The sequence below is a fragment of the Nicotiana sylvestris genome, chromosome 7, assembly GCF_000393655.2.
Source record: "Nicotiana sylvestris chromosome 7, ASM39365v2, whole genome shotgun sequence".
Taxonomy (NCBI): domain Eukaryota; kingdom Viridiplantae; phylum Streptophyta; class Magnoliopsida; order Solanales; family Solanaceae; genus Nicotiana; species Nicotiana sylvestris.
In genome coordinates, this window is record NC_091063.1 from 58,883,439 (window position 1) to 58,903,656 (window position 20,218).

Sequence of the window (20,218 nt, forward strand, 5' to 3'; positions counted from 1 at the left end):
ATCCCAATTCCTTTTTGGGTCAATTTTGAGGTCATAGACTCTCTTTCTCAAGAAGAATTAAACCCACAAAGCTTGAATTAGTGTTTTCAACCACCAATTCTAAATTAAATCATAAAATCAACCCAAATAACAAACACTCATAGTCAATTTAACCCTAGATGGCAACACCCATCAATTACCCACACTAGGGTTGAGCCACAACCCTAGCTAATGGGTTTAGCTACACATAATTAAAGAAGAAACTGAAGAAATAGATGAAGAACTACACATATTAATTAATTACTAAGAAGAAACTACAATAATCTATTGTTAATAGGAAGCAAATATGCCAAAAATGGCTACAACACCAAGCGCAGCTGTTCTTCTATTCTCAGATCTGACCGCTCCCTTAAAAAATTAGTAAAATGTTCTATTTATACTAGGCTGGAAAAACTGGACAAAAATACCCTTGTGGGGTTAGTAAGGGCTCACAAAACGGACCGCGACCGCATTGGCTCTTGGGCTTCAGTTGTTTGATGACTTGAACTGGGGGATGCGGACCGCGTGGGAGTGTACCGCAGCAGTGAAGGCAACTGGCACGGTCCGCGCAGACGTGACCGCGGACCGCGTGAGGACAAATGCCCTTTTGTTGAACCCTATGAACGCGGACCACACAGAGCAGGAGTGCGGCTGCGCAACTTCTCCGCGGGCCGCGTGAATCCTATCGCGGCCGCGTGACCTTAAGTTTGAAAATGTCCAGTCTCTGAACCTCCTAGTGCGACCGCGGTCATTGTTACGCGGTCCGCACTAGGCCCCTTTTTCTTCACTTCTCTTGGTCTTTGATACTTGAGCAGGTTTCACTCCTTTTTGAGCCGATCTTTGACATTTCGTCACTTTGTCAATCAACCCTGCAATCAAGCACATCTTGTGAGCATTTTGGGACTGTTTTTGTATCAACTTATACTCAAAGCATAGGCAAGTAGGGATATAAACACTTTAAAATCCTAACTTATGAGCTTGCACGGTCGCTCGATCTTTATTATTGGAGCGTATCCGTGATCAACGGTTTGATGATCCCCATTTGTGTATCCTTAGAGACACGGTGCAGCGTGGATGTGCCAAGAAGGTTACCTTAGGTGATGATGGAGTTTTGAGATTGCAGGGGCGAGTTTGTGTGCCTAATATGGATGGGCTTTGAGAGTTGATTTTAGAGGAGGCCCATAGTTCCCGGTACTCTATTCATCCAAGTGAAGCGAAGATGTATCAGGATTTGCGGCACCATTATTGGTGGCGTAGAATGAAGAAGGATATTGTTGCATATGTGACTCGATATTTGAATTGTCAGCATGTTAAGTATGAGCATCAGAGGCCTGGTAGATTGTTTCAGAGGATTAAGCTTCCCGAGTGGAAGTGGGAGCGGATCACTACGGACTTCGTTACTGGACTTCCGCTGACTCGGAAGAAGTTTGATGCACTTTGGGTCATTTTTGATAGGCTGACCAAGTCATCGCATTTCATTCTTGTGACAGTCTCCTATTCATCCGAGAGGTTAGCTGAGATCTATATTCGGGAGATTGTTCGCCTTCATGGTGTGCCTGTGTCTATCATTTCGGAACGAGGTACGTAGTTTACCTCGCGTTTCTGGAGAGCAGTTCAGCGAGAGTTGGGCACTCAGGTGGAGTTGAGTACAGCCTTTCATCCCCAGACGGACGGCCAGTCCGAGCGGACTATTCAGATTCTGGAGGATATGCTCCGAGCTTGTGTCATTGATTTTGGAGGTTCGTGGGATCAGTTTTTGCCTTTAGCAGAGTTTGCCTACAACAACAGCTACCAGTCGAGTATCCAAATGGCTCCTTATGAGGCTTTGTATGGTAGGCGTATCGATCTCCGGTTGGATGGTTTGAGTTGGGAGAGGCTCGGTTGTTGGGTACGGATCTGGTTCAGGAGGCCTTGGACAAGGTCAGGATCATTCAGGAGAGGCTTTGTACGGCTCAGTCTAGGCAAAAGAGTTATGCAGACCGCAAAGTTCGAGATGTGGCTTTTATGGTTGGTGAGCGGGTATTGCTCCGAGTGTCGCCTATGAAGGGCGTGATGAGATTCAGGAAGAAGGGCAAGCTTAGCCCTAGGTTCATTGGTCCATTTGAGATTCTTGATCGAGTGAGAGAGGTGGCTTATAGACTTGCATTGCCACCTAGCTTATCAGTCGTGCATCCAATATTTCATGTGTCTATGCTTCGGAAGTATCACGGCGATCCATCCCACGTGTTAGATTTCAGTATTGTCCAGTTGGACAAGGACTTGTCTTATGAGGAGGAGACGGTGGCTATTCTAGACCGGCGGGTCTGTTAGTTGAGATCGAAGAGTTTTCCTTTGGTTCATGTTCAGTGGAGAGGTCAGCCTTATGAGGCATCGACCTGGGAGTCCGAGTTCGATATGCGGAGCCGTTATCCGCATGTATTCCCTGACTCAGGTACTTCCTTCTTTTGTCTGTTCGAGGACGAACAGCTGTTTTAGAGGTGGAGAATGTGACGACCCAAAGGGTCATCACCTGTTTTCTTACCCATTATGTTCTTCCGAGGCCTTGAAAACCTCATTTAGAGTCGCTTTGATTTGCTTGCGCAATCCGGGCGCGTAGCCGAAAAGCTTAAATACAAAATTCTATGAAAAATAGTGTTGACTTTAAAATGAATAAATTTGACTTCGGTCAATATTTTGGGTAAATGGACCTGGACCCGTGATTTGACAATTCCGGAGGGTCCGTAGAAAAATATGGGACTTGTGCGTATGCCCGGAATCAGAATCCGAGGTCCCTAGCCCGAAAAATGAATTTTTAAGTGAAATTGTTTTCAAAAATTGTTTAAGGAAATTCGAAGTGAAAACTGATTAGAAAGCAATGGTATCGGGCCCGTATTTTGGTTCTGGTGCCCGGTACAGGTCTTATATATGACTTGAGTCATTCCTGTGAAATTTGGTTAAAACGGATGTCGTTTGACGTGATCCGGGCCTTAATTGAGAAATTTGATGTTTAAAAGGGTTTTGAGAAATTTTATCGATCTCGAGGTTTAATTTGATGCTCGTGATGTTATTTTGGTCATTTGAGTACACAAATATGTCCGTAAGATGTTTTTGAGGTTGTGTGTATACTTGGGTTGGAGTTTCGAGGGCTCAGGTGAGTTTCGAATGGGCTCCGGAATGCCTTAGGCTTAGAAAGTCAGATGTTGCAGGTTCAGGAAGTTGCAGTCTCTGAACCCTCTAGTGTGGTCCACGAGAAATCGTGTGCGACCGCGGAGGGGCCAGCGCGGCCGCGGTCGCCTTTGTGCGGTCCGTGGTGGAGGTTGTGCGACCGCAGTCGCCTTTGTGCGGTCCGCCCAGGGTGCTGAACTGCAGGTCTTCAGGGAGGGGCCAGCACGGTCGTGGTCGCCTTTGTGCAGTCCGCGGTGGAGGCTGTACGGCCACGGTCCATTTAATGCGGTCCGCACTGGGGGTCTGAGAGGGGTATAAATAAACGGGAATTTCAGTTATTTTTTCACTTTTTCAAAACCCCAAAACATAAGAGGCGATTTTTCAAACAACCTTTCTTCTCCAAAACGTTGGTAAGTGATTTCTAACTCATTTTCTTCACTCCTTAACATCTTTTAACATGATTTCAATTTCAAATCAAAAAATTTCATGGGGGAATTGGGTGTTTTGGGTAGAACCTAGGTTTTCTAAAATTGGGGATTTGGACCTCTTTTGAGGTCCGATTTCAAAACAAATTATATATTTGGATTCGTGGGGGAATGCATAATCGGGTTTTGGTCCGAACCTCGGGTTTCGACCACATGGGTCCGGGGGTAATTTCTGACTTTTGGGTAAAACTTTAGAAAACCCATTTTCATGCATTGGGGTTGATTCACTTAGCACTTATTTATGTAATTAAGTAACTTGTGACTAGATTCGAGCGGATTGGTGGTGGAATCAAGGGGTAAAGCTATAGTGAGACTTGAGTGGTGATCAAGGCATGAAGTAAGTGCTTGTTCTAACCCTAGCTTGAGGGATTAGGAGTTGAGTCCTATTTGCTACTTGCTTCTTGTTGAGTACGACGTATAGGCATGGTGACGAGTATTTATACGTTGGTGTCAAGCATGACTGTGAGTCTTAAATTGAAAGTTGTTGTGTTCTTAAATGACACTTGGGTGCTTTACTTAATGAACTTCTGTGATTGAGCATTTTCAATAATTGAACTGAGTACAAGTTGAGTTGAGGCTGGTTATAGCTGATTCTCTCTTGCCGGGATGACTAATTCAATATTGTTGTTCCCTTGCCGGAAAAATTATAACATTGTTGTGTTCCCTTGCCGGGAAGTTATTATATTTTTTATGTTCCCTTGCCAGGATTTCTTGTGATTGTGTGATGAAATGTAAAAGGGGGCGGGTGGTATGCCTACCACGAGATATAATGAAATGGGAGCGGGTGGTACGCCTACCACGAGATATAATAAAATGTGAGTGGGTGGTACGCCTACCACAAGATATAATGAAATGGGAGCGAGTGGTACGCCTACCACAAGAAATAATGAAATGAGAGCTGGTGGTACGCCTACCACAAGATATAATGAAATGGGAGCGGGTGGTACGCCTACCACGAGATATAATGAAATGGGAGCGGGTGGTACGCCTACCACAAGATATACTGAAATGGGAGCGGGTGGTATGCCTACCACAAGATATACTATAATGGGAGCGGGTGGTACGCCTACCACAAGATATGAGAAATGGGATCGGGTTGCATGCCTGCAACAAGATGAAACTGAAAGTGAAAGTTGTTTTATTTCTCCTTATCCGTGTTAGAAGTTAAATTGTAGTTTCCTTACTATTCTTTAGTATTCTGTTTTATCTGCTACCCCTGAAGCATGTTTCCCCTTTCCAAGCTTTGATTGCTTATTACCTGTTTACTTTTCTGCCATATAGTATATAACTGCACAGGTTTATTTGGAGTCTGGTTCTAGCCTCGTCACTACCAGACACTTACCAGCACATGGGGTCGGTTGTGCTGATACTACACTTTGTGCTCTTTGCACAGATCTAGGTCTTGGACAGCAGCAGTAGTACGGGAGCCAGCTTTCAGTCCAGTGAGACACCGAGGTAACCTTGCAAGCATCTGCAGGCCCGGCGTCTCCTCTATCTTTATTTCAGTCTGTTATCTCATGTATTCGAGACAAACAGTTTATATTTTTCTTTCAAACGACTGTATTTAGTACTCTTAGAAGTTCGTGAGTAATGTGACACCAGTTCTTGGGTAGAGGCATATGTTGATTTCCGTATTATTGTTCGGTTTCTTTAATTTAAGTTTTCCGTACATTTATTAAATTTCGATGTTTTCATGCTATCAATGATAATCGTTAAAAGAAGTGATTTGTTAATGAAGTAGGCTGTTAAGGATTGGCTTGCCTAGCTCACATTAGTAGGCGTCATCACGACTCCCGAGGGTGGAAAATCCGGGTCGTGACAAGTATACCTGATAAGAATAATGCACACCCTCATTCATATCTTGTTCCACCAGTTGCATCTAGTTTACCTGTTTCATATCATGCTTATAATAAGAGGTGTGTTGATTCACATGAATACTCCAGTGTAAATACTTCATCCTCAAGTAGTAAAGAAAATATTTCTCTGTCAAATATATCTACCTCTGTCTCTACTTTCACATCTGCATCCGATGGAAATATGGTTGAACTTTTGTGGCACAATAGACTAGGACATGTTCCATTTGCCAAGATGAAGGGAATTAATGAGATACCTGTCAAATTCACACCTACACAACCTTTTCTTTGCCCTATATGCCCAATGGCCATACAAAGCAGACTACATTTTCCAGAAAGAACCACTCTTACAACTAAATTTTTAAATATTACATGTTGATTTGTGGGGACCATATCACATTGCAACTCATGATAGACACAAGTATTTCATCATCTTTGTAGATGATTACAGTAGGTGTACATGGACACATATGTTGAGTTGTAAGAGCAATACTCTACAAATCATAAAAGCTTTCTTTGTTATGGCGAAAACTCAGTTTAACACCTCTATCAAAACTATAAGAACAGATAATGGGATTGAGTTCATCAATTTGGAAACTACCTCTTTCTTTCAATCTTGGGGAGTTAATCACCAAAGAACCTGTCCATACACACCTCAATAAAATAGGGTAGTGGAGAAAAAACATAAGTACTTGTTAGAAACAGCAAGAGAACTGTTGTATCAATCAAAACTACCCTTAGGGGTTGTTTGGTTGGAATATGATTTATACCGATATAAGTTATGTCAGTATAAGTTATATTGAGATAAGTTATGCTGGGATTAATTATGCTAGAATTGTTGTTTATTCATTGTTTGGTATGTTGTATTAAGAATGACAATTGCATAATTTCTAAGAAGGTATAAGTTATACATGTACTAATTACCCCACCTTCTATAAGGTATAAGTTATCCCAGTGTTAAAATTAATACCAGGATAACTTATACCTGGTTTGCTAACTAAATAGAGTATTAAGATGGTATTAAATTTTTATACCACCCTTATACCTTCTTATACCCCATACCAAATAACCTCTTACAGTATTGGGGAGAGTGCATTCTTACCTCCACTTACATAATAAACAGATTACCTTCTTCTTCTCTCAAAGGCAAATGCCCTATTGAGCTACTCTATAAGAAAAAGCCCTCTTATTCACATCTCAAGAGTTTTGGTTGCATGTGCTTCCCTACCACACTTAAGATTCATAGGGACAAATTTGAGGCTAGAACTCTGCCTCATGTGTTTGTGGGGTACCCCTTTGGGACAAAGGGCTACAAGGTGTTAAATCTAATCACAAAGAGGATCCATATTTCAAGAGATGTAGTTTTCCATGAGGATGTCTTTCCTTTCACCTTGCTTTCTAAGTCAAACAAAGTTTTTCCTTCATTTCCCCAAGTCAATACAGACTTAGCTTCTGATTTCTTTCCTCCCAGAGAAACAGTCTCAAACCCATCAAACCACCATCACAATGCAGTGTCACCTGAACCTTCACATAGGCAGTTTTCACCACAATCCATCTCCAACAGGACACAGTTCACAGAGTTCAACCACAGTGAACACATGTCACCTAACAATGAATACCAAGAATCTTCACCCAATACAGGCAGTCCAAGCATTGCAAGCTAACAAGAGTATCATTTAGGACCCACACAAACTAGACCCTCTAGAACACACAAAATTCCTACATACCTAAAATATTATAACTATTCTCTTCCTAAGCTACATGACCTACAACATCAATCTTCTCCACAGACTGATTTTTCAAATGACGGTAACTCTTCTCTTTCTTTTGCCACTTATGTATCTAATGCACAATATATCTCTTAATATGTTAAGTTCTGATAGTCAGCAATTGATAAGAAATATTTCATATGAACGTGAACCTGCTTCTTTTGAAGAGGCAGCTCTAAGCCCTGCATGATAATCAACCATGAATCAAGAGTTTGAGGCTTTGATGGTTAACAATACATGAAGTCGTGTACTACTGCCAGTTGGTAAAAGTGCAATAGGGTGTAAGTGTGTGTATAAAATAAAATATAAGTTTGATGGTAGTATTGAGAGGTTTAAGGCTAGATTAGTGGTAAAAGGATACACACAAAAAGCAGGAATTGATTACATAGAAACATTCTCACCTGTTGTAAAAGTGACAATTGTGCGACCACTAATAGGGACTATTGTGAAGAAGGGTTGGCAGATGTTTCAATTAGATGTAAACAATGCCTTCCTTCATGGAGATCTATATGAGGAAGTATACATGGAGGTGCCTCAGGGCCTAGTAGTAGACAGGCCAGGTTTAGTATGCAAGTTGAATAAGTCTCTATATGGACTCAAGCAAATATACAGGTAATGGTATGAGAAATTGACTACAGCTTTATGTTACAAAGGATACACACACTCACTGTTGGACTATTCCTTATTTCACAAAAAGAAGGGACCTTTAGTGGTATTTGTGGCTATATATGTAGATGATGTTATTGTAACAGGGACTCACCAGGAAGAGATTGATTCTTTGAAGAGTTTCCTGCGTGAAACTTTCAAGATAAAAGATTTAGGAAGGTTACACTACTTCTTAGGAATGGAAGTACTTTACAAGGAATATGGAGTGCTGATATCTCAAAAAAAAGTTCACTATGGATCTGCTGAAAGAGATTGAGTGTGCTCAATATTCCAGCCTAACATCACCTCTTGATCCCTCTACAAAGCTGAAGGCAGATGAAAGTTCATTGTTGATTGACCCTTCCAACTACAGAAAACTAGTAGGTGAGCTGAATTTTTTGACAAATACAAGGCTTGATATATCCTACATTGTCTAGCACCTCAGTCAATACATGTAATCACCTAAAAAAAACTCATTTGAAAGTTGCATATCATGTTCTGAGATATTTAAAGGGTGATCCAAGCCTGAGGATATTCTTTTCCAACAGTAGGGACTATGGAATAAGAGCTTTTTGTGACTCTGATTTAGCAGCATGCCCTGAGACTAGAAAGTCAGTCAGTGGCTTCATTGTGTTGCTTGGAAACAGTCATATTGGTTGGAAATCAAAGAAACAGTCCACCATATCTTTATCTTCAGCTGAAGCAGAGTATAGAGCAGCTAGACAAGTTGTGGGTGAACTAGTTTGGTTGGTTACACTTCTTGAAGAGTTAACTATACCCATGAATCTTCTCATTCCGTTTTGTGACAGTCAAGCTGCCTTGCAGATAGCCAGAAATTCAGTGTTTCATGAACGCACAAAACATATAGAAGTTGACTGCCATTTTGTTAGAAACAAGCTACAAGAGGGACTGATCTCTTTACACCATGTGTCCACCAGCAATCAGCTCGCAGACTTTTTCACTAAGTCCTTAATTGGAATCAAACATTCAGACATACTCAGCAAGTTGGCAGTGCATTCCTACCTTGCAACTGGGGGAGGAGGGGTATTAAGATTAGTTATACATTTATCTCCTCTTCCTTTTTCTCCTAATTTTTTTCCAGTTGGTTAGTTTTGTTAATAGCTGTTCGTTGTTAATAGATGTTAATTGTTATCAGTTAGTGGACAGTTGTTGCCAGCTGTCAAGGGAATGAGTAGGAAGAGCCATGTATATGTATATAATATTTGGACATTTTTTGTAAGGTGGAATATTCAATTACATTTTCTCCAATTATGCTTCTCGAAGCTTCTCAGTTCTCTCTTCTCTCTTAGCTAGGGTTATTGCTTTTCCTCCATTGGAGCTCGTTTGAGCTCAATTTTATTCTCTTTCATTTACGATTTTGTTAGAGATAACAATAAAACCCTATGAATTTTAAACTATGAATCCGCCTTTATAAATATATTTTTTACTTCTACAGAAACTTGAAATTCTGATGAACAGTACAATGTCAATTTTCAGCAATATTACGAAATTCTAAGCTTTAGTCCAAGTCTCTTAGGTAATGAGTATTACGGTATATGCTTTTATTTAATGTCTAAAATATATAAAAATCAAAAAAAGGTATAGAGTAATCTGGACTACTTCGCCCTCGAAATAAGAAAAGAGGAAAGAGAAATAAAAGGTAGTAACACACGAAGGTTAACAAGGATTATTAAACAACTAAGTAAAGTTTTTTGTGTGTATAAGAGATGGAACCGTCTAATTTTGACCGAATGAATCATACTCAAACGAGAAAAAAACATAGTCAAACAACAAGAAGTCTTTCTTTCTTTTAAAGCATTAAATAAATAAACTACTATAACCCACTAGCTGGCATGTGAGTTCCATCACAGCAAAACTCGAAAATTTGTTACTTGCAAGATAGATTTTTTATTTTTTATTTTTTAAAAAAAAATCGAACCAAATAATTTAGGAAACAAAATAATTCAGAGATAGGGTTTTCAAAATTTCACACACATATTCTCCAATAACTTTTTCAAATTTAAATTTGATTTGAAATAATTTATGCTATGTACATACAATATAGAATATATTATACAATTAAATTATTACAATTAATTTTAGATTTAGAAATAGGTAACCTAATAAAAATTACTATAATTAATTCATTAGTATAAGTTTAAATTGATAAATTATGTAAAGAATTGAGATCCAAATCCACACGCCCATGACTCGTCAGCCAGTGATGTTAGCTTCAACTGACAGACGGTTACTTTATCTTTCCCTTCCCAAACCAAAATCTCTGGCCTCCCTTATTTTCTCAGTCTCTCTCTCTCTTTCTCTCTCTGTCATTTACAGTTTCAAAAGAAAAAAAAAATTGAATCAATATGTCACAGCGTCGTTCATTTCTCTCACGAAGAATCCTTAGTCGATCCTTTACATTTTCCAAATCCTTCAAAGAATTCAAACTTCCAGAAACTTCTACTCAATCGGATTTCGCTGTTTTTAGCGGCGGTTCGAACAAATTAGTATTAGGAGGTGAAAATGACGGCGCCGTCGAATCGGATTCCGGCGATGCCACGTCATCGTGGTCAAATATGTTGCCGGAGCTGCTAGTAGATATCATACAGCGAGTGGAAGCTTCTGAGGACCGCTGGCCGCTCCGTCAAAATGTCGTCGCATGTGGATGTGTGTGTAAGAGATGGCGGCAACTTACTGAGGAAGTTGTTGAGTCGTCTCTTCAGGCTGGAAAAATTACCTTCCCTTCTTGCCTTAAACAGGTGCTAATTACTTTTTTCAAATATTTTTTGTTGTTTAAGAAAAAAATAAAACGATTTTTAAAAATATTTTCTGTGATTTTCCGTAATTGGAGGTTCAATTGGATATAATCTAGGTCGTTTGAGCTTTAATCTGTGCTTACATTGTGAGGGGAATTTGTTGCGGGTAATTTTTTTTATGCTTTTTTATAGTTCTCATTGTTGCATAAGCTTAATTGTCGTGGTGTTCTGATAAATGAAGCACTGAGGAAAGGGAAAGAGTTCGTACTTTGGGTTGGGGTTGGGGGGGGGGGATGAAATGGGCCTGTGTAGAGCTGAATAGAAATAGAGGATTTATGTAGCCGTCATAGTTGATTGATTTTAGTTCCGTAGTCAAGTGGACTTGTTGCTTTGGAGCCGGGAGCAAGGGACAGATCCAGGATTTAAGCTCTACGGGTTCAACCTTTAAGGTTTTAGTGTTGAACGCGTTGTATTTCTTAAATTGGGTTCATATCTAGTATTTTTGCAATTTTAGTGGATTCTTACATAAATTTTTGCTATGCATCGAAAGTGCTGGGTTTAAATGAGCCCGGTGCCCCTCTGACTGTGAGTGCAAAGGGACTCTCTTTTTAGGTGTTTGGATTGTCCGTGTTGGATACATGCTAGGCTAAATCAAATTTTTCCGGAGAGGTTAGTAGGCCAATTTTGATTATGGTTTAATTTCAGCGAGCTGAGTCCATCCAAACTTGATCAACTCGTACTACACAGGGTTTCCTGTATGTGCAAAAGTTGGGCCCATAATAGTTCTGATAGAACATAGAAGAAGCAATCCCAGGGAAAAAAGGGAAATTATTTTACTGTTCTTTTCGAATACTGGGTTTGTTTTAGTAATTATTTCAGTTGAAAGAAATATTGTAGCTTGATCATCTGTGTAATGTATGTAATTAGGAGCTTAGCATACCTCATTCTTGTAGTGAAAATTCTCTAAGCATTTGTTATTTTTAATTCTATAGTATTTTAAAGTGATGTCTTTTCCCGTCTCCAATTTTCTACTGCAGCCTGGGCCTCGAGACTCTCCTCTTCAATGTTTCATAAAACGTGACAAGAAAAACGCCACATTTTACCTGTATCTTGCTCTTTCACCTGGTGAGTTCTTACTTTAACAAATATTATTTTCAGGAACCTAACTTTGGGAAATTGGCTGCTACCTGCAATAATAGATGCTTGACTTGATGAAAACATGATGGTTGGACTGTACTTTAGGTGTTAATTAGCAACTGAATAGTCATACTCTTTATTAAAATACCTATGAATTTTTTCTGGGTCAACTGACTTGGTCTATGTTTTCTTGTTAGACTTTATTTCAGCAGAGACTATTCAACTGTGCATGTGCTATTGACTTATTAATGGAAGTCTCAATTGTCTATTGTCTACATGCTGACACCTATCTTTATCGCGCTCCCAATTTTCTGTCGTAAAGATTTGAAATTATTCCTAATCATCTTTATTATCTTAATCTTTTTATTAGAATAGTCGAAAACATTAGAAAGTTTCCCTTGCTTAACAGTGTACAGAGTCTACAAACCTTCACCGTCTTTAAGATCTATTTTTACAAGTACGATAAAGAAGATTCATTATGCTTGTTTATTTTAATTTCACATGTTATTGAGACTCCTTGTAATAAAAGACTGCTGTATTACTGCTATTTTACTTAAGCTATCAGCTTGAAGGATGCCTTGAGTCTGATACTCCAACTACCAATACATATTCTTTTTCAAAGACATATGGAGTCACCAGTTATAATATGTTGCTCTGTTTTAGAAATTTCTCTGTGATTTGACTGTTTTTCTCGGTATTTATCTTTGGCAGCATTAATGGACCAGGGGAAGTTTCTCTTAGCAGCCCGGAGGTACAGAAATGGTGCTCACATTGAATATATAGTATCTCTTGATGCAGATGATTTGTCTCAGAGAAGTAACGCATATGTTGGGAAGTTAAGGTAAAAATTGGTTGACCCCTGAAACTGAACACTGAGGAAAGCAATTTCTTTTTTGTAATATGTGTTTATCTCTGCCAGGCTAAATGAGTCTGAAGGGCTAAAGCTAAGTCCTAATGATCAAAAATATCAAAGTTCTCAGTAACATGTCTAGTTTCATACATGTACCTTGACAAGATGCTGATCAAGGACTTAGGAGAATTGATGTTTGTACAAAAATATAACATGATGTGGCTAGAACTCGGTAGAGTACAATTGAAAAATTACATTATTATTTTGGTTCTTTAAGATTGACATAACCTAAATTCGAATGAAAGATGCCCGGAGTGTATAATAAATAGTTATTGTGATTAGAGTATCATGTACAAATGGATTATGTTTCATGAATCACAAGGCGTTTCACCCTTCTCTTGCTTCTTCTTATTGCATGTTTTGCTGATCCTGTAAGTGCCTTTTCACAAAAGAAAGGGGAAATAGTGGAATATCCAACCTTCAAAGTCTGATCCACAGAGATGATTTCCAATACTAAAAGATATTCTAGATGCGCAACATGTGTCAGTAGTATCAAATGTGTTTTTCTTCGCGGTGCGTCTGTTAGATACATACCTTGTTTTCTTGTGAGATATTTGGGGGACACAGATTAGAACCCTAAGTCTGAACCCTAACTTATTTTGTTGATCTTAAAAGGATTGATTTGGTGCTATTTACTCGTCTCTTTTTCAAAGTATTACAACTTCAATATATCCAAGTCTCAGAACACACAATTGTTTGGTATATAGATGTTTGCCCATCTTTGCTGCTATGTAATGGGGAACTCTAATCCCCATCTTTGCTGCCATGTAATGGGGAACTCTAATCTTGCTTTTACAATGCATTAGTTTTCTGAGTATGTGAAATCATACATTCATACTGCTTCTGATCATTCATACAATGTTGGCTTCAAGTGTTGGTGTTCCTGTTTAGTTAGTTTTTTCATGAAACCATTACTTTAATAGAAATATGACAGATTAATGACAGAGGAAATGTACACTTTCCTATTATAGATTGTCATTAAGGAATCTGTTCTATCATATAGAAATTGATGACGCGGTTAAATACACAGCTGTATCCCCCCTTAACGGAAGTTTGTGCTGATACCCTTTTCATTTAGTGGCCCAGAGAAGGTTCTTAAAGATAGCCCCGTTAATTCTATTTCTTTCTTAAGGTTTTTGTCCTGCGAGGAGGTTAGAAAGTTGAAAACTTTGCTTGGAGCTTTTTGTTAAGTTCACTCCTATCCATGTTTTTTAACTAGATTTTCCATCAGGTCTTGTGTTCAATGTTGTTAGCTGGAGAAACAAATGTAACATCAGTGGAAAAACCAATACAACTAAGCATGTCATGTCACTTGTCTGCTGGCAAGCTTCTCTTTCCCTTTAACTTGCATACCCCACCCCAATACATGTATTTACCTGTCGTTATGATATTCGAATAAGGGGAGAAAAAAAGGTGTGTTTTGATTTTCATTTTAGTTTGTTCATTCGTGTTCTAACATTCCCACTGAATCCAACTAACAGGTCGGACTTTCTTGGGACCAATTTTACCATATATGATAGTCAACCCCCACACAATGGGGCAAAGCCATCAAGCAGCCGGTCTTGTCGTCGTTTTGCGAGTAAGCAAATTAGTCCCCAATTACCAGCTGGTAATTTTGAAGTTGGACATGTTTCCTACAAGTTAAACCTGTTGAAATCAAGAGGGCCAAGGAGGATGGTATGTTCACTCAAGTGTCCCTGTCCTGGAGATGCTGTTATGGACAAATCTCAGGATGCTCTGAAGAAGCAGCAGCTTGGTTCTGCAGAAAACAGCGGCACTATTTTGAAAAATAAAGCTCCACGGTGGCATGAGCACTTGCAATGTTGGTGTTTAAATTTCCACGGCAGAGTCACTGTTGCATCTGTTAAGAATTTTCAGCTAGTTGCAACACTGGACCAAAGCCAGCCTGGTGGAAAAGGCGATGAGGATACAGTAATCCTTCAGTTTGGGAAGGTAGGAGATGATGTTTTTACAATGGACTACAGGAAGCCTCTGTCTGCCTTCCAAGCGTTTGCAATTTGCCTGACCAGCTTTGGCACAAAGTTGGCCTGTGAATAGATTCTTGCTCTTAATCGTTGCAAGCATGCTTGTAATGCACAACGGAACGTTTTTCGTTTAATTTAATATTCTCTACTCGTTGCTACCTGTGTAATTTAGAGCCTATTTGGATTGGCTTAAAAAGCTGGTCAAACTAGCTTTTAAGCCATTTTTAGATGTTGGGACGACAACAACAACAACCCAGGAAAATCCCACAAGTGGGGTCTGGGGAGGGTAGTATGTACGCAGATCTTACCCCTACTCCAAAGGGGTAGAGAGGCTGTTTTCGAAAGACCCTCGGCTCAAGATAATAAGAAAAACCAGAAAAACAAAAGGGGAGAATATTAGTTTCACCACAGAGATCATAGGAAAAATAGGAACCTAAAATGCATAAGAAAAATACAAGACAGAAATGATGGCTAGTAAATAGATCTAGCACTGAAAAGAGAAAATATTAAGACACGACAATGCCCCTAGTAATTTTCGATTAAAACCTTACCAGACTAGGCTCACAATGGAACAAAGTAACGTAAGACTCAACTAGCTCCTAGCCTACAACTGTAATACTCGACCTCCACAAATTTCTATCAAGTGTCATGTCCTCGGAAATCTGAAGTCTCGTCATATCCTGCCTGATCACTTCTCCCCAATAGCTTAAAAAAAAGTTAAAATTGGCTTAAAAAAAGCCAAAAGCCACAAGTTGGCTGATCCCAACTTTTTTTTAGCTTAAAAGCCAACTATCTTTGACCAAGTATTTTACCCTCTTATCCCTAATAATATTTATTATTCCAAAAATGTCCTTCACAACAAAATCTCAATTTAACTCTATTCTTTCCCGTTCTCTATTCCTACGACTTCCTCCCTTGTATTTCTTCATTTTGCACTTTTTCTTTCTGGTTCTTCTCCGGTTGGTAACACTTGATTTGATTCACATTTTGAGTTTTTACTTCATGTTTTTGTCCACCGCCACTCATCTAGATGGGATTATCTAAAGTATTTCCCAACTGTTTTCTTTTCATTTCATACTATTTTTTTATATCAATAATCATACAATTCATATGTTTCGCCAGTAAGCTTGGAATTTCAAGAAATAAATAAAAAATTTACATGATTGAAAGAAGTGAATAATAAGAGTTCAACAACAACAACAACCCAGTGTAATCCCACAAGTGGGGTCTGGTGAGGGTAATATGTACGCAGACCTTACCTCTACCCGAGGGGCAAAGAGGCTGTTTCGAGGAGACCCTCGGCTCAAAGAGGCAACAAGAGACACTATATTAGTACTATCAATAGACTCATAATAAAACAACATAAAATACCATAAAATCCATAACATAACATAAATACCATAAAAACAAAGTAACAGCAATATAAGAGATATAGGAAATACGAGAATATGTAAGGTATTAATACACAGAAGATAAAGCCCATCATCAGTAGTTGATCAATAGCATCCTAAGACTAACTCCTAACTGGCTAGTCTCACTCTAGTGCGCTGTAAAAAAGACATCACAATTTCCCCTAACCTACAACCTTAATGCTCGATCTCCACAATTCCCTGTTTAGGGCCATGTCCTCAGTAACCCTAAGTCGCGCCATATCCTGCCTGATCACCTCTCCCCAATACTTCTTAGGTCTCCCTCTACCTCTCCTCGTACCCACCACCGCCAGTCGTTCACACCTTCTCACCGGTGCATCAGTGTTCCTCCTCTGAATGTGCCCGAACCATCTGAGTCTTGCTTCCCGCATCTTGTCCTCCATGGGGGCCACACCCACCTTCTCTCGAATATCTTCATTTCTAATCTTATCCTTCCTTGTATGCCCGCACATCCACCTCAACATCCTCATCTCTGCAACTTTCATCCTCTGGATGTGTGAGATCTTCACCGGCCAACACTCGGTCCCATACAACATAGCAGGCCTAACCACTGCCCTATAAAATTTACCTTTCAGTAACAGTGGCACTTTCTTGTCACACAGGACTCCCGTCGCTAACCTCCATTTCATCCACCCCACCCCTATACGGTGTGTGACATCCTCGTCGATCTCCCCAGACCCCTGAATAAACGACCCCAGGTACTTGAAACTACCCCTCTTAGGGATGACTTGAGAATCAAGCCTCACTTCCACTCCCGCTTCCGTCGGCTCTGCCCCAAATTTGCACTCAAGGTATTCCGTCTTCGTCCTGCTCAACCTGAAACCTTTGGACTCAAGGGTATGTCTCCAAACCTCTAACCTCTCGCTGACGCCGCGTCGTGTCTCGTCGATTAGGACTATGTCATCAGCAAATAGCATACACCATGGCACATCCCCTTGAATATGATGTGTTATAGCATCCATCATCAGGGCAAATAGGAAAGGGCTGAACGCAGACCCTTGGTGCAACCCCGTAATAACCGGAAAATAATCGGAATCGACTCCTGTTGTCCTAACCCGAGTCTTAGCTCCATCATACATGTCCTTAATCGCCCTAATGTAGGCAACTGGGACCCCTTTAGCCTCTAAGCATCTCCATAAGACCTCCCTAGGAAACCTGTCGTACGCTTTCTCTATATCGATAAACACCATGTGGAGATCCTTCTTCTTATCCCTGTATTGTTCCACCATCCTCCTAATAAGGTGGATAGCTTCTGTGGTAGATCGCCCCGGCATAAACCCGAACTGGTTGTCTGAAATAGACACCGTCCTTTGCACTCTCATTTCTACCACTCTCTCCCAAACTTTCATGGTATGACTTAGTAATTTAATACCCCTATAGTTGTTACAGATCTGGATATCGCCTTTGTTCTTATACAACGGGACCATTGTACTCCACCTCCACTCTTCGGGCATCCTATTAGTCTTGGATATAACATTAAGCAACTTAGTAAGCCATTCCAAGCCTGCTCTACCCACACACCTCCAAAGCTCAACCGGAATTTCATCTGGTCCGGTAGCTCTGCCCCTTCTCATCTTACGCATTGCCTCCATGACCTCATCGACCTCAATGTCCCGACAATCACTTAGTTCATGGGGGCTATCGGCGTTCCTCAATTCACCTAGTACAATATCCTTATCCCCTTCCTCATTTAGAAGTATATGAAAGTAGGTCTGTCATCTCCTCTTAATCTGGTCATCCCCCAACAAAACTTTGTCGTCCTCATCTTTTATGCACCTCACTTGGTCCAAATCCCGAGCCGTCCTCTCTCTCACCTTAGCGAGTCGGAGTAACTTCTTCTCCCCGCCTTTGTTCCCTATTTCCTCATACAAACGAGCAAAAGCTGTCGTCTTTGCCTCCGTCACTGCTATCTTTGCCTCCTTCCTAGCTACCTTATATCTCGCAATGTTCGCTCTCTTCTCCTCCTCTCAGTGCTCCCCACTAACCGCAGGTAAGCCACCTTCTTCGCTTTCACTTTACCTTGTACAACTGCATTCCACCACCAGCCTCCTTTGTGGCCACCGGTGCGGCCTGAAGATACCCCTAACACCTCTCTCGCCGCCTTCCTTATATAATCCGCCGTCGTCGACCACATAGTGTTTGCGTCCCCACTACTTCTCCAAGCTCCCATTGCCGACAACCTTCCTTCCAACTCCTGGGCTTTAACCTTAGTCAAGGCGCCCCACCTAATCCTCGGGCGGCCTCGTACTGACCTCTGTTTCCTTCTTATCATAATACTAACGTCCATCACCAAGAGCCTATGTTGCGTTGCAAGGGTCTCACCTGGGATAACTTTGCAATCCTCGCACAACCTTCTGTCGCATCTCCTGAGGAGGAGATAGTCAATTTGAGTCTTCGCCACCAAACTTTGGTAAGTAACCAAATGCTCCTCTCGCTTCGGAAAACTCGAGTTTGCAATCACTAGATCGAATGCCTTGGCAAAATCCAGCAGTGAGGTGCCCCCTCCGTTCCGTTCCCCGAAACCAAAGCCGCCATGCACCTCAGTATAACCACCTGCAGACAACCCAATATGACCATTGAAATCCCCTCCTATGAATAACCTCTCGGAATGTGGAATACTACGAATAATGTCATCCAACCCTTCCCAAAAACGCCTTTTAATCTCCTCATCACAACCTACTTGCGGTGCGTACGCGCTAACGACGTTTAAAGTACACTCACCCACCATCAATTTAATAATCATTAGTCTATCATTCACACGCCTGACCTCTACCACCGACTCCCTAAGATGGCTATCTACTAGGATACCCACTCCATTCTTACCCCTCACGACTCCAGAATACCACAACTTATACCCATCCGCGTTTCTCGCCCTCGATCCGACCCACCTAGTCACCTGGACACACGCTATATTAATCTTCCTCTTCTGAAGGATCTTCGCCAACTCTATAGACTTACTCGTTAGCGAACCTATGTTCCATGACCCGATTCTCAACCTATAGGCTCCCTTGCCCCCTCTACCTCCCCTGCCTCCCGACCCACCCCCTGACCCCGGGCCCACTATTTGCCCCACACTCTGCCCCACCTGAGGACATGCATTTAATCTATCATCCCAGACTGCCGCCACTACACCTACGACAGATCTACAAAAGACTCGCTAGTGCACAACGGACAACAAATCAAACTAGAAAGAAACAAGTGACTACCTGTACACCTATTGGATGATTTAACTATTGTGATCTAAAGTAACATCAATTTAGCTAACACCAAAAGGAAAACAGTAGAACGGGAGGTACCAATTCCCGAGAACCAAACCTGTGTCGATTTGCAGCCCTCGATATACTTGCAAGCTCACGCACTGCTTCCCACTGCCCTTTGCTGACGCTCGTCCAGGTTGCTCTCCTTTGCTAGTGCTCGTGCGCCCAACTTGTCTCCAACAACTTTGAGAATTTCCCCGAAAACACAGAAAATACCACGACCCAAAGACCAAAAAGAGCTATCACCGCTACCACTGGTGTAGCACCGAAAGTAACTAGCAGCAGCGCAAAGCACTCTAAAATCAATGCTAGTTTTTCGTTTCAAAATCCTCGAACCAATTGTTTCTTAGAAACAATGTCGGAAGAAATTTTCTTTAGGTGCTCTCGAGCTCCTCTCTTTCGACCTTTCAGATCTATTTGCTTATAGATGAACTGGAATCAACCGAATCGAAGCTAATAAAACAACTAACGAGTAAGCTCAACCGGATCAGCAACAGAAATCAGAAGAACAACCCCAAATCTCAGCTATACGAGAGAGTGACGACAACAGCAAAAAAGATTCAACAATTATATTTATAAAAATTATCTTAGGTGATCAGTTCAAATATTAATTATTTCGTATTTATATTAATAAGTTTAAAATAAAATATTATAGTAATAAGCTTCTTTATAGTGTTAACAACTTTAAAGATATTTCAGTCATTTTAATAGAAAAAGTTGCTTACCAACACTTATTTACCAAATATTTCAACAGCTTTTTTTCAGTTTCAACATTTTTATCCAAACACATAACTGCTTATTTATAAAATCAGCTCCAGCACTTAAAAAG

The 20,218-nt window shown here is 40.5% G+C and overlaps 1 protein-coding gene across 1 annotated transcript; it reads left to right on the forward strand.

Annotated features, from left to right (window-relative positions):
• The first annotated feature begins 10,202 nt into the window (after positions 1 to 10,202).
• LOC104233775 (tubby-like F-box protein 7) lies at positions 10,203 to 14,869 on the forward strand. Its single transcript, XM_009787220.2, has 4 exons — positions 10,203 to 10,673; positions 11,708 to 11,795; positions 12,519 to 12,648; positions 14,199 to 14,869. The coding sequence occupies exons 1-4, from the start codon at positions 10,281 to 10,283 to the stop codon at positions 14,773 to 14,775; spliced, it is 1,188 nt and encodes a 395-aa protein (XP_009785522.1). The 5' UTR covers positions 10,203 to 10,280; the 3' UTR covers positions 14,776 to 14,869.
• Positions 14,870 to 20,218: the final 5,349 nt, after the last annotated feature.

Excerpts from the sequence above, each read along its gene's own strand:
- LOC104233775 (XM_009787220.2), top strand. The coding sequence starts at position 10,281 with ATGTCACAGCGTCGTTCATTTCTCTCACGAAGAATCCTTAGTCGATCC. Across the intron at positions 11,796-12,518 it reads GTATCTTGCTCTTTCACCTG|CATTAATGGACCAGGGGAAG; the intron begins GTGAGTTCTTAC and ends TATCTTTGGCAG. Across the intron at positions 12,649-14,198 it reads GCATATGTTGGGAAGTTAAG|GTCGGACTTTCTTGGGACCA; the intron begins GTAAAAATTGGT and ends TCCAACTAACAG.